The sequence below is a fragment of the Opisthorchis viverrini genome, assembly GCF_000715545.1.
Source record: "Opisthorchis viverrini unplaced genomic scaffold opera_v5_435, whole genome shotgun sequence".
NCBI classification, from domain to species: Eukaryota; Metazoa; Platyhelminthes; class Trematoda; order Opisthorchiida; family Opisthorchiidae; genus Opisthorchis; species Opisthorchis viverrini.
Window position 1 is genome coordinate 73,432 of NW_008752098.1, and position 15,466 is coordinate 88,897.

A 15,466-nucleotide genomic window follows, 5' to 3' on the forward strand; every position below is an offset into this window, starting at 1 on the left:
TATTCTTATCTTTGTTATCAGCCAGAGCGCAGTGGTTTTAATGACACGACAGACATGTCTGTACACTTTTCTGAAGTGAAGGATACTTTATCAGATTCTATACACTAATCTCTACCTTCATGGAGCTTTCTTTCCTGTTTCAGTGAAGACTAAATCTATTTCGGTACCCCACACCAGGTTTCACTTTATTAGCCTGACCATTCTTGTCCATCAGCGCAATACTGAATACTTTGTTTCAGGACAAGATGGCCAGCTCTTTATTCACACAAATTTACTAGGGTTCACCCGTGTGAGCACTTTGCAAACTAATCTGAGGAGCGAATTCTGAACAGTAGTGTCATGTAATTTTGTTAAATAATCGGGATTCCAAACAGCGCTGTTGCTTTATATTAATGATCTCTGCTGATTGCGGGGAATAAAAGAACTCTGTGTGATCCCGAAACGGTGCTGTCTTACCCACGGAAAAGGGATCGCCTACAACTTTGCCAGAGAGAGATGAATGATTTTAGTCCATCTGGTGATGACATACATGTATGATTTCGTGCTTTCCTCTGTAGCGCACAGGCGGCAATCCACAGTGTCAGCCAAAGTAAGGAAAGAAATTCATTCGCGAATTTTTGAAAAACAAATCAGTAAACTGCTTTCTAACTAGAATTTAAAACCTGCTTTTGATTATACAGCAGAAGAGTTGCATTCGACACAGATACTTCTACCCTGAAGTTGGTCCTCAAGAAGGCAATATCATCTCTTCACCGTTATGCCTCTTGAGATACACCAGATCATAAAGTGATTTCAACAGAATTGGATGCAGCCGTCTTCTTAGAAAATCAAAGCATTAAATGATGATAAAACGCGCTAAGCAAATGCTGGGAATAAACGACATTCTGCTAAGACTGCATGGGAAAATGTATTATCGTAACATATCTTTCCGCTGTCTACTCTTATTATGTTGAATATGAGGGCAAATTTAAAAAAAGTATCAGACCATGCGCGGATCACCGAAAAATTTGTAAACAAGGGGAGTTTAGGACAATGACTAGGGCTGGAAATCACTGTGCGGAACGCCCCTGGTTCGAACCAAGCCAACCGCTTCTATCTATGCTTGTGTAATCTGGCACCATGTCAGCTGTCATACTTCATCTGGGTGACATGGCAACTAGGCACCGAAATTATAAATGGGTATTGCCCTTCTGGTCCATGTTATGAACGTATTTTCAAATCACATTTTGGTTGTTTAAAAAACCAACTTAGCTTAGTGTGCATACTATTTGGTGGATATATACCAGATGTCACAGGAGAAAGATGATTTTGAAAGTTTAGGGTTAAATTAATCAGTTTGTCATTAATTCAGTTTGCAATTATGTTTTATTGGAAGGAGGACAGCCTATTCCCGAAAAGATTCCAGACGGAATAACCCAGATGGACTCAGTTTGCGCTGCTGTATTTTTATTGCTGTAGAGTTTCCATGCTTATTCAGACACACTGTCACAGGAATTTCGACTTCGGAATGCAAACCACGCACATTATTCGTCGTCCACAGCAGCCAATGACAGCAACTGACCAATAGGAAATCGAGGCTCTATACAAGCTCAGTATGATGCTGAGACATAGCCTGGTTTGTTAAGGTATTTCAAACATGTTGAGTGGAAAACCGGTAACCAAGTGACTCATGCCATACGGACGAAGCCTGTCGCGTGGAAGGAAAGGATCGAGCTATCCTACGGGGGAAGGGATGCTTGTGGACGCCATCACAAAACAGTTGCTTTTGAGCGAAATTGATGCAAAGAAAATGGGGCGCACTATCCTACGAGGTAACGAGTTATTTACGGAAGGTACAGCAAGCGCCATTTTGGAGGGCCATCTAAGAAAAAAGAAATCGTCTGGTACACTGAATTTCTTGGTGGATCGCATTCGCTACAAGAGGAGAACAGGCAATACTCGGGGTGAATGTACACTGTATCGAGAAATAAAACATTTTTATCGATTTCCTTCACAACCAAATGCCTTCATGCTTTGTGTTGAACAGGAGCACACTGGAAAACGCAGCTACGAAACGTACACATGTAGGGATGCATCTGATGTCAACTCAGCACAACGGCTGGTAAGTCAGGCCAGATCAGATCCTCAATGCTTGCTTCACAATCCCGAGCAAAACGGCAGAGGTGAATCTACACCTGAGTCCGATGGGTCTTATTCTCGGTACAACGGTAGGGGATACGTTAATGGCGTAACAAAAACTGTGTTTTCATCCTACGAAACTCCACTGATCACACAGCGACAATCACGCTGGGATATAATGCAACCTGTTGTACAATCTCCCCTGTTAATCGAACGTACACGGAGTGCCTCTTCCTTGCAGATCTACGATCCAGGATCGTCACCTGAAATTCCCAACAACGTATCTTACATTCAGAGGGTAGTTCCGGTGAGGACAGAGCCATCTGCAAGCACGTTCTCCCATACGCTGGTTGAAGAAGTTCGCTCTCCATCTCCCATAGTCCCCATGCCTGTCCACGCGGAACATCATGATTGGATTATCCAATTGCCTTCGGGTGAGTACAGGGAGGTAAAATTAATCAATCCACCTCCCAGAACGAAGTTTATCCGCCCTTCTTGGAATGATGATGTTACTTTTATATCCAAAACTAACTCTGGGAGGGAGCCTCAGGTTTCTGATACTGGACCGGTCTACATGTATGTTGCACGCACGCAGCGTCCATCGGTTACTCCGCCTCAAGCACCGGAGCCCAAGTTGAGGAAAAAGAAAACTTCTCGTTATGACCGGTGAGCTAGTCGTGAAAGGCTTTGTTCAATGATAACTTGAAGGACTCGTGCATTCCATAAGTTAAAATGTACCTTTTATGTGGCGCTTTCGAGACCATATTCAACTATCTACTTTAAAAGCGGATATGTCTAGGGTAAGGCCTGGACAATTACCCTGAAACGTTTCTTGATAACTTTGAATATTACACTACGGCACGGTAACATGATATGTTCACCTTCGCTTCACAAACGCAGTACATCCCATACAAAAGGTTTATTCAAATGAAACAACAATATCCTTAATAGATCATACCGGTGTCTTTGAACTTTGAAGGCGAAATTGCAAGCACCCGGAGACAAAACCCATCTGTTCGTTGCGGTCTCTGTTTAAAAGACTGATGTGTTATACTTAACTCGTTTCATTGAACACGACCAATTACTACGGATTTTTCGCTAGAGAGACGTTAACACTCAGACCTTGCAGAGTGCTTGATATGGAACATTTTAGTCTTTTCTTTCAATCAAACGCTTACTCTGCTACGATTGGGTTTATTCTAAAGCCATGGCATTGGTGGCTATTGTATTTTCTTCGCCGCTTTCTTTACCTGTAAGTTTTAATTTAATCAAATCCTCACCGATGACGTAAGATTTTTCAACGCTTCTTGATGGTATTCAGAAAAGATCTTTTTTGCTAAGTGCAGCTAAAAGTTTCGAAAGTTGGCTTTGGTGGTCCATCTCACACGAACGCTCACAGTTTAGTAGATTGTTCTATCTATGCCAGCCTGAACTCACAAAATATCTAGCAGTATGTGATAAATTTAAAGACGCGAAAAGGACAGGTGTTTATAATTTTAGGCTGTTTTTGTTTGAAGGTCACGGTGGACAGCAGCACTTGTTTTAGAGGGCTCTAACTGAACAGGAATTACACAAACATAAGTGAGTAAGTAAGGAGCTAAAATGTGTGTGTGTATCGAGGAGAACTCTGTCTAATCAGGATTTTTCTCATCTTGCAACCTTCTTTGGTACACTCCCCATTCTGACTGGACTGCTTGGCTATGAACCGCATTCATAAGCGTTGCATTGCTGAGTGGCCTGCAAAGTACAGGCATGAGTGTGAAAAAAACGGAAAACAGTAAAACGGCAGCCTCGTAAGTCAATGGTCAGCAATGTACGAGAATGGTGGGAACATACACAAAGTTTTCTGAAGTGGATTACAGCTTGAGGAATGTCGGGTCTAAATGGTCTCCACTATCTTCCATCCAATTACACTTCACAGTTTATGACGGTTTTCTCTCAAATGCTTTCTTGCGCGCGGCTGTGTGCTTTCCACTTGCAACGGGTCACGTTTACCCCCGTTTTTTATTATCACGGAGTAGCGATAATCCCAGTTGCTGACAAGTATCTGCTAGCTGGTCAGAAAGTTGCCAATCAATATCCAGCTTACATCTGTTGGACCATCGGTGTTGCTTGCCTTTTGTACACCGTAATTGTGAGTGCTAAAACCTAATTGTTATTTCGCGCATTCAGATGCGGGCATTCTGTTCTGTTATAAAAGGGTTGAAAGTATTTTCCAGTAAACGGTAGAGTCACAAACATCATCGCGAACATTATTAGGTTGTTTTGTGTCATTCGCAGCTAGAACACAATTAAAGTTGCTCTTCAAATAAGTGCTCTGGGTGCGTAGGAAGTATAGTTTAACCTGTGGTAAGATAATGCGAAGCGCTTAAGGAAGGATTTACCTCCGGGTTTAATGCTCGAATTCAACGTTAGAGTGTCTCATGTGACTGCAGACGGTGAACATTTGTGACACTGAATTGCAAGAAAAATGTAATTTTGAAATGCATCAAATGCTACAACAATAATGTTAGACGTATGCGTTCATGCGCGCGTTTTTAAATTTTCTGTGCAGAATTATGGCTTTCAAAATACATCCAAATACATGCCAAAAACGTACAAAAAATGTGAACCAAGACATAGGGTCATGCGCTCATTTATAAATGAATTTGATGTTAACTGGAGACTTACGTTCACGCGTAACATCAACTGAATGTGTGATGTGCGCATCTCACAAAACTTAAGGGAGCCAAGAAATCATTATCTCCCGGCTAGCACATTGACCACTTAACCATTTGGCCATGAGTGGTCATGGAGTGTGAGTAACTTCAATTAAACAGGATAAATTGTAAGACATCCTTCAATCACGGGATCTACATCACATTTTCGAACCTCTTGACTGGCTCCTCAAGCAACGAATTATCAAGTGGAATTTTAACTCACTCTGATTTGTAACGTCAAGCCCACTGTCCTCACCAATTGCCCTTTCTAAAAGTTGACTGTACGTACGGAATAACCTAAGAACCTTCTTGTGCGATAATCAAAATGAGTACATCAGTAACTGAATTGGGAAAAGCTTACGGAATGTTTGCCTTTTATTCATTGTTCTCTCCAGCTGGTTAGTCCACGGTAACCCATGAGAGCTTAGCGCCGGCTCCATTGTAGGTTAAAGGGCATTTGATTAAAACGAATCCAAGCTACTAATTATGACAGTACATGGGTATGTAAAAAATGCATCTCAACAAACACTGTTGATTATAGACAATGAAGTTCAGCTGTGGTGACATTACGAGAATTCCTTGGAGAAATCTGGTAGAAAATTGCGTTTGAGGTCCATTCCTTCTCTTGTTTTGTTGCTGCTAAGGCGATATCTGTTGTGTTTGTCATTCTGCTATGAGAATTCTTCGATTCCCTCGCATTCGTCAAAAAGTTGGAAATACTTGCAAAGATGATATGATGGATGATGATAATATTCCAAAATGAAGTTCATTCTTCTTGACTTGTTTTTCGTTATTCTAGTCAAACAGTTCCTTTCTCCACAAAATATTTCGTTTGTGGCGAATATCACAAACGTATATGTTAATTTGTTAAGTAGGGCTGCAGCGATTTGGCTGTTGGAGTTTTCTAAAATGACATCATTATCTGATTGGTTGTTTCAGGTTCACAAATTATATGGACACACAACTAACCAGCAATAGAAGGCTAGCCAGTTGAGTCTTTTGCAGCATAAAACGGCTGATTACCTGCTAAATGGTTATTAAGATCCAAAAAATCACAACCAATATTGCCGTAACTTCGATTACGTGAACACTGACCGTATCTTCTGCTGAATATAGTTGGGCTTGAATGCGTTATCCTCTGAGGTGTTACTACCATCAGCAGTTGAAAGGCTTGCTTAATTTTGTGTTTTAGTGAGCTATTGCGTAACATAATGCAAGCATAAGAAGTGACCCACTTCTGAGGACACAGGTACAGGTCAATGTGCAAGCCCGCACAAGGCACCAGTTTACAGACTATTTCCAAAGCATCCTAAATATGCTCCACTTGTCTTGAGTTTCTATCTAAAAACACTCCAGATGCAACAAGATGTTGTTTACTTCTGACATCATCATTCTTCCACTTTCCTTCGGTTTTCCCTCACCAGGATGATATGGGCAGGTAGAATGTGGGGCGTAGCCGTGTCATCTCAATCGATAAATCCTCCATACTCCTATGAAAAAGAAGTAAGCGAAAACAGTTACCATGGCTGTAGCGGAAGCAGATCACTCTCCAAAGTCTTGTTGAGTTTCTCCCCTTCAGGTACACACTTTGCTGTTGATAAGAAGGGTCTCACCATCGTGGATGATGCGACAAATGCCACATGTTCTTCTCCACGATGTTGCTCATGTTTGTGTCTAGCAGCGCCAGTCCGAATACAGCCCCCAACAATGCAAAACTGAGTAAAGCCTAAGCGCTCCCGAATAAAACACAGTTGTGACCGGGAAAGTCAGTGTTAAGGTATGAATGAGATCGCATTTTGCAAGTGATTGGCAAAACTGGGATGACCACATTTTCCCCTAAAACATTTTTAAGCATTTGTCCGTAGTAATCCTTTGAGTCTTTCAAGTAGTCTGTGGAAATATGCCACGAACAAACCCGAATACAAATACTGTTGTTCAGTGTGGCTCAAAGCAAGATCTAACGGTTGTCTGAGGACAATGGGTGTGGGCTTTTCTTCCAGCCTCGATGGACATGGCGATTCAACGAATGTACACAACAAACGTGTACACTTCGTGAATTTGAATTAGTTTCATAAAGTTTGAAATTTATTAGGAGTATATTTCTGATACATGTGGTTTGATTAGTGGGTGAAGTGGGAACAGGTTTCGTAGGATGGTACTGACAGTCGCTCCGAAGAAGACTTGTTCGCCCAACAACCAAGCTCCAACTGTCTCTGTTCAATCTTACAAGTAGCGGCTCGCTAGATTATTGGATACATTCACTTCCTCCGAGTAAGCTACTGTCACGGCGTACAACACAGTGCTGAATGATGAGCCCTTCATTGATTTTTTCCCCAAAATTCTGTCCTGAAATATGTAATCGAAAAAAATCGTTCAGCTATAACACCTTTCCGGTGCCTAGCTGCCGTGCCACCCGGAGGAAGCGCGAGGGCTGGGATACTGCCAGGTTGCCCAAGCCTAGACAAGGGAAGTCGAGTGTCAGGTGTCGGGTTCGAACCACGGACCTTCGGGTCGGTGAATTCACGCTCTAACCACTTGGGCCATCTCGCCCTCCTGAAATATGTAATCCTTAGAACACACTTGGTAGAGTTAGGCATACATTCCAGTTTGCTATGATAGGGATAGCTAATCCCCAGGAACTTCGTTGTATTTGCGTGTATCAAGCTTACAGCGCCTCATAAAAGGCACTTTGTTCACCACCAGAAGCGTGTCAACATGATGAGAAAGTGATATTTTTGGTCCATAGCCTACTGTCTATGGCAACTGCACACCAGCCCAAGCATATACAACAGATTATGTAGGTGGGTACAAGCGACCAATGGTCTATGTGTATCCCCGGTCGACTGATGTATACCCTGATGCGGACCTCATGGAGAAATATACATATTTCGGCTGTTAAAGTGATAGTTGATCCTCACTGTCCACCACCAGAGTACGATTTATTCACGGATAGGCGGAATGTGAAAGTCCCCGAAAGTAAGGATGTTGCTATCCGTTTGTGTGATACCCTGACTAGAAATTCATCTTATTCGTTGTTCTTGAAAGCAGGCTTCTCCTTGAGTGTTTTTCTCTGGAAGGTACTCCACTCATGTGATTTTAAGTGCTACCTTTCATGGAGAATTACCGATTTACTGACTGACAGATCAAGCAGACCAGAGTGAGAGGCTCCTGAGGAGAGTATCAAAGAAGCATATGGTGAGCGCGCAACTTCACCACATTTACGGATACCACTGATCTTCATTCCTTGCTGTTATTGAAGTGAAGTTCTTTGTGACTCTATTGGAACGTGTACAAACGACCTAGTACCAGTGCTTGATTCGTACAACCTTCATTGTTTGTCTAACGAGTTTCCTGCTGGGTTGGTTCTTATTAGTAACCATATGGTCTCTGATGAGGAAGGTTTGTCAGCTAACATTGGTGGGACGGGACCGTCTGAGGTTTGTTTTGACTATACAATCAGACTAACGTCCCTAAACATCTAACGATAACATGGCTTCTTTGGGTTTTATTTCACTATATTCGACGTCACAGTTTCAAGATTGTTGGCAGCTTGAAATTCAACCACAGATCTGGCAGAGTGATAAGTACTCTTTCCCTCGGGAGATTAAAATAGAGTAAGAATAAATAAATGCATAAAGTTTTGTCATTTTTCCCTACAAAATGAATGCTGTGTTCTTAAAAGGTATTCTAATGAATCTAACGTGATGATTGAGGCTCAAACGCGGTCCGATTTCAATCCGAGCATCTTCTACGTATGCGTCAAGAAATGACACATTGGTTGAAAGCTCCATGACATCTATGATCATTAAATTCACAAACTATATAGTGGTACTTGGTTGTACCTTCAAAACCCAAGCCTCCTAAAAGTTTCACGCTGGCGTATATCGACAGAATCGGCTGGAGCTCATAGAGAAGTAGATCAATTAGATTTCTGAATACCATCGAAAGTGGACTACAGACCGCCGGTAAAAAAGCAGACTATGCAATGCGTTGAGTATTCTGGATGTTTGTTTGCACTTTCTTAGTGTTAGCATTCTTGCGAGATTCTCCTTCCAAATGTTATCACCACGAGATAAAGGATTTGCGAAAACTAATGTTTTTATACGTAGTGAATTTCATCTGAAATTTTTGCAAAATTTGACAGCTAAATTAGTTTAGAGCAAATGAACGATTGGGTTTGCTGGATAGGCGATACATCGTGCTTAGGATTGTATTAAATCTGTTCTTGCAACATGCCATCCTTATTTGGTTCCTTTCGTAGTCTCACGATAGTCACAGACAAACGTTTGCTTGAATGACCTACGCAAAATTATTCTTTCCGAATACCAGGTCGGAAGCGTTAGGACTGGAATCAATTAGTGTGGTCCTCACTTTACTCACGTAAAAGGAATTCCGTTCAATGCATAACCTGAGTAAACCGCCTACTAATAGCTTCCATTTAGCCTCATCGGTGCACGGAACCACAAACAGCTTACATGTCTGTCAGCCTACCGTTTTCGTTTTGGTCTGGTTACAATCCAGTTGCATCGTTTAGGTTGAGAATGCGACTGTGTTGGTTCAGTTGGTTTATTTCAGTGGGATGCCTAAAACACCATACGTCCATCGATCAGTGAGCAGTCAAACTGTTGTCCAATATTTCGGGCGGAATCTGCCTACAAACCTCAAACAAGAATCTCATTCTGTTTTTTGTCTCAAGCACCATTACGCAGGAATCCAAGGCACATAGGTTTGGAGAAGTAAGGTATCGTCGCTCCTGAGAAATAACTGGTGCTTATACACGTGGACCGGTGGTTGTAAAGAGAAACTTTTAAAAAACTACTCAAAGCTGATAGGACGTCCGAGTAGGTTGAGTCATAGATCTCTTTCAACACAAATATATCGTAAATCATCGTTCATTTTGGTCGGATATTCGGAGTGCCTCACGAAAGGCAGAAGGTCCAGCTGCCATTAAAACACATCAAAGAAAAGCGAACAGTACGTTGTTAGGCTTCTACACAAATAGACCGTAGTCACAAAAAGGTAGGTTTATCGATTGAAAGTGATTTCAAATCACTTTCGACTTCATAATTTGCGCGATGTCAATCACGTTATACTGCTCGGTGTGGAGACTTAAGTGGAGGTTATACACCGAAACGAAGCTCCAAATGACCTTCCTACTTAGCTCACAATTTGCTTTTTCTACTTGTATGGATACAAGCAAAATTGTGCGCTCATGTGAGAAACTTACGCCAAGATGTTTCTATGTAGTCTTTCCATCAGGATAGACTTAACTGCGTGTATCGTATACCGTTCGCCAAAATACGTTTATATGCTGCTCAGGCACAGGTGCACACAATGGGAGACGGAAACGTGAGTGAGTCCTGGAAAACTCTTTACCACGCTTTTGGTGGCCTCCTTGCTCCAACCCCATCAAGCCAGTTTAGCGGTGGTCTTAAATAAAAGTCCCAGGGAGGCATCAAGCCTGCTCCGTTGTGTTCCAGTCAATCGATTTAGCCCGAATTACGGAGTACTTGTGTTACTCAGAAAGAAATGCAGATGATGCAACAGCCGTACAGCGCTACTCAGCCTTTCAGCATAGAGGGGTTTCACTTTCAGGACGAACTTTCTGACATAAAATAACTTTGTGGTTTTCATGTTATTCTTTCCATGCAGAGCATCGGAACATCGTACTACACAAGCATAATCCATGGTCCAGAGATAACCTGCTTCAGATATATCTTTTAGCTTAGCCTACAGTAAACTATCGTTCTGATCGGTGTGATATCATAAACTAGCGTGTGCTTTAGAATTACACAGCATACCTACAACCCAAAGAAAATTTCGGTGATGCTAAGGTTTTATGTCTAAGTGTAGACAGTGTGAACTCCGAAGTGTAGAACTTTGGAATATCTCATAACTAACATGTGTAATTGACAGCCGGCGAATCAAGTAGAAAGTGTGGAATGGCCGAACTACTAAGCTGAGGCGAAGGCTGAAGAGTAACTACCCGAAAACGCGAGTTAAATGCGATCGGTGTTTGTTTTTTGTTTATCACTAGAGAAATTGCCTGTTCACAAGTTTTGTCCGGAAAAATTGTGAAAAACGACAAATTTGGTGAGGTCCTTGTTCTTTTGTTGCCCACTGAAATCCGTTCCTTTTTCGGATAGTTTTGTCCCTGGCCATGTTTGGCCTATGCCCTCGACACGTGATCTGCTCAAAGCTTAGTTATCCCAGTGAGTAGCAAATTCGGAACAAACACCACATCAAACGAGTAGTGCACGCATGGTTAAATTAACATGTCCTGTGAGAAGTGTACAAGTGACGCAGACCAAACGAACGACCAATAACTTGGATTTGTTTGTTCACTGCTCCTTTATATGTCTTGGATGGCTTGTTGTTTCGGACGGCGGAATTTAATGAACAAAACTGGAAGTCAAACCATGAGAGCAAAAGTAGCGCTCGCCAGTGCAGCCCATAAGTTTAATACTTGACTGGATGTATTTGACTAGCGGCAAGGCATTTCCCCTCCATGAAACACGGTGCACAACTCCAATGCCCATAAACCTAGCTCAACGCTCAAGAATACCAATAACATTCTAGCTTTATTCCATTCTTATTGTGTTGAGAAAAGGCTGTGGGCTGGGCAGTTTCCATAACAGTTTCGCACCTTGGTTTAGCAGAAAGCTTTTCCAGAACATTTTTCCTTAGAACTTGGGAAGGTTGTGTGGTTACGTTTGGCTATGTTTGTAACAGGTTTCTTATATGGATTATTCACCTAACTCCTCACCTAAACTCGGATTTCAATTTCGGGGAATTAATTAACTCTGATAGGGAGTTGGCCTAGTGTTTCACTCCTCCCAGCCAAAGTGAATCATCGAAAAGCCCAGAAGAATTCACGTTGCAGAGTGATGCCGGCTGCGTCACGAGCGTATGCAGAGATTGCGACGGTGATCGTATAAAATAACGCCTATCGTACTGGAGGGATTAGACACGAGCGTCCAACAAAAAACATTAGACCCCACACACGCATAATTCGCGGTTTCAATTCACAAGGTCATCTACAGACAGGAAGAGGGCATTGCTATGAGGCCCCTAATTAGCTTATTGTTGGGCAACACATCAGGCGACAAGCACGATAAAACAAGCATCCTGAAAAAATTAACAAACAATGAAAGTTTAGTCGGTGATCACCCTCCTTCTCATCTAGAGTTAGATTCTCGCGGAAGTTCGCCATCCGACACAAACACATTAACAAAGATGGAAACCCATTTAAACACGATGATCAATTCCTAGCACAGTTAACCAGTACGTGATCAGATGCACTGCCGTCTTATTTGTTATAGCCAGGGCTTGATCCGCGGGTAAATAAGGAGTAAGGCTAAACACGGACTCAATAAACTGTCAGTCTTTTTAAACTACTACAGTTTCCCCAAAATATCCGTCAGATACTTCTCTCACGTGTGAGCACGGATGAAACGGGCCACTGGAAATGCGAACACAAATAGATCGTGAAGCACATAAAACACTGTGGATAATTTGGGCGTTTTCATACATATGTGAATGAGTATTGGTTGTTTTGGAGGGACTGCACAGAAATGAACTGAGATCACGGGGCAAGATTGGATATAATAAACAACAATTGACAATACAATTAACAGCTGAACGATCGGGCATATGAGCATCATTCTTTCATAGTTGTTAACGGCAGAATGGCGATCAGGCAAGAAAACCTGTGACGACAGGACGGCGGGGATAACAGGAACTTCGGATGCGGCCCATCATACTTGAGTTCAGTCCGCTTTTCCAAATACAGGTTTGGACTGCCAAATTATTTCGATGCGGAATGTTTACGTTCATTGTATCTATCAGGAAGGTCAGATTCCTGAAAGTAACCTCAGTTTACCCTCAGTTTACCAGAACCAACCGCCCCCACCAACTCTCAACAGGAACGCCGGCAAGCATCCAGGCCAGTCAATGATTCAATCAATTCAGCAAAAGCTGATGAGTGTTCTTGCACGCCACAGAAGCCACCAACGCCTATCAGACAGCCCGGATGAATGCCAGGAAGTCTCCTTTAAATAGCCTGAGGCCGTTGTAACTTTTGCTCTCGCACTCCCACGCACCCGTTTGTTCGGAATATAGTGGTTGTGTTCCCCTCTGTGAGTCTTGTTCTCCGGCACTAGGCACTGGAGCGGGTTAGCAGCAGATACCACAGGTCGGCGAATCAGCAAATATGACAGTAACTAGTTATCCGGCATAATGACCGTGCTTATGAAAGTGAACCATATTTTGACTTTTCGAGACTTGAAATCCGCCCCGAAACCCCAGTGCAAGAAAATAAACTAGTTTACTGAGTGCGTCAAAGTGTTTTGTATGATGTTTGTTCATTTAACTTTACTCTGACCGGAAAGAAAGGTCTTCGGTTGTCACTCCCCAAATGGTCAAGGCCAAGACCACCCGGTGACCTAAAACAAGGATCTTGATAGTGGTAAAATGTTTCAAATAAATTATTTGTTAGGGAAATTTGGATGAATTCGGTTAAATAAAATCTCCCGACGCAAGCTCTCTCCTTATTGGTAGTCCACTGTGAGTTTTATGCCGAACGATGGAACGAACGTAACAATAGGCTGTCAACGTTTATAGCTTCACAGTGCAGACTGATACAGAAAACATTAGCAGTAGTGATAAATTGACCATCAGTTCTCTGAGTAAAATTGCTCTTTAATACAATAAATATTTGTTGATGTGCTTACTGAGGTTGATGAGAGGCGGTCAAATCAACAACCATCTGATTGACAACCAGTACCCTCACCCTACCTAGTTATTGTTAGAATCTTTTCAACAGCAGTTGTTTGCAAACGCAATAATTTCCGAAGATTTATGCTGGAATTCGGAAAACGCAACAATCCCCAGTGGTTAGTCTCTCTTGATAAGTGAAACCACCGGAACGATCCCCGAAAATCTTCCTAACAGTGCTTTGGCAATGCATTTAGCTTGACTGTGATTTAGCTTGTTTGTGCAGTTGTACGCGAAGCAGTCAGAACCTGGAGGAAAATTAGGTGTCTTAAGAGGAATTAAGAGGCCAGAAATTCGATTAGCTTAGAAGACTGAAGCAAAATGTAATATAGGATCTAAATCTGAGGGTAGTGTCCATTAAGAACATGCAAATAATGCGAAAAGCGGACAAGACGGACAACCTCCAGGGTCACATAATTCATGCGCGTCACGAAGACTGCTGACAGGGTTGATGGCAACTTCATGAATTAGAAGATGCAACAGTAAGGCTATGAATACTACAAGAACGAGTGAAATACGAATGATGTACCACACCCACCTGAGTTGTTTAACTACAGAATCAGCTGAGGGGGGTGTGCAGCAGATGAAGTTCATCAATTTTGAAAAGCCAGTAAATCAACCTACAAAGTGCAGTGACTGGCCCAGCTAAACAATTTTTCAGTCAATGTTGGACGAATTCAGCTTGGCGGCACACTAGGCATTTTTTGAATGAACCACAAACCACTCCCAATTTTTTATTGCATTAAAAATTCCTAGTTCAACTGCAGCCAGACTGGCAGCTGATTACGGAACTGGGAAATTGATAGCTACCTTACGATGCATTTCATGCTACCAACCGTCGTTCTGTAAACCGAAACGCGTGCGATCAGGTTATGAAGATAGGTGGGCACTTAGGGAGTCGCAATCCAAAAGGTTGGGTTAACCGTCCTGTGTTTGGTGAGAATCTGAACCCGATGATTTACGTAAAGTCGCTGCCATAACAGTTGCTCACATAGTAGCACCGGACAAACATCTATGTAAAATTTATCCATCAAGATTCGCAATAATTTGACTTGAGATGTGACAAAATGTTTTATCAAGGTTAATCGTCTTACGTTAGACTGGCTCCAACAAAACAATCACCAATGATGGTCTGAAATGTACAGATCGCAGGTATTACATTGTAGACTGATCTGTGTAAGACTTCATATTATAACGACCCACTGGGAAATAAACGGTACAAAGTCTGAAGCAATGAAATGTATATGTTCCTGAGCCATCAGCACACCCATCTGTGCGACTAACAAGCGTGCATTGATGAGGGGGATCAGTACACTTTTCCAACCCAAACAAGTAAAAACCAGGTCACTCATTTTGTTGCTACGCAATATAATCGCCAGCACTCCTGGATAACATGAATTCTTCATGTCTATCGTAAACGTCATGTCCCACTTAGATAACCTCTCGATTTACTCGAGTCTTCCTTCTTAGGCTCGGTGAGGATACCCATAACTGACAGATTAGAAAGTAGTTGTGAAGCTGTAATGAATTTAGAACTGATTAAGCTGCTATTAACGGGGAGATCATGATTGACTGTCTCGCTTGTGAGATTTTATGGTACCAAAAGAAACGCGATGCAGCCTCTGTGTAGTATACTCTCTTGAAGAACCGCATGAACCAGCGAGTAGATGAGATCCAGCTGGCTACCCAGTTTGCATTAATTTAATTCACCAGTGACAAATGAGTGTTTAGGTATAAAAAATGGTTATAAAAACTCGGGAAGCGTGCCTACTTGATGAGCTGCATGAAGAACAAAACGGATAGTTGGCTGCCAAATAATTTTCAACCAATTTAAATGAAATACTCTGTGAAATAAATAAAGCATTTAAACATAA

General features: G+C 42.1%; 1 protein-coding gene across 1 annotated transcript; it reads left to right on the top strand.

Annotated features, from left to right (window-relative positions):
* Positions 1-1,669: 1,669 nt before the first annotated feature.
* Positions 1,670-7,123, top strand: T265_11032 (hypothetical protein; the record flags this gene model as incomplete). The annotated part of the gene is made up of 2 exons (XM_009177575.1): positions 1,670-2,784; positions 7,051-7,123. 2 exons carry the CDS (start codon positions 1,670-1,672, stop codon positions 7,121-7,123), a joined length of 1,188 nt encoding a protein of 395 aa, XP_009175839.1.
* Positions 7,124-15,466: the final 8,343 nt, after the last annotated feature.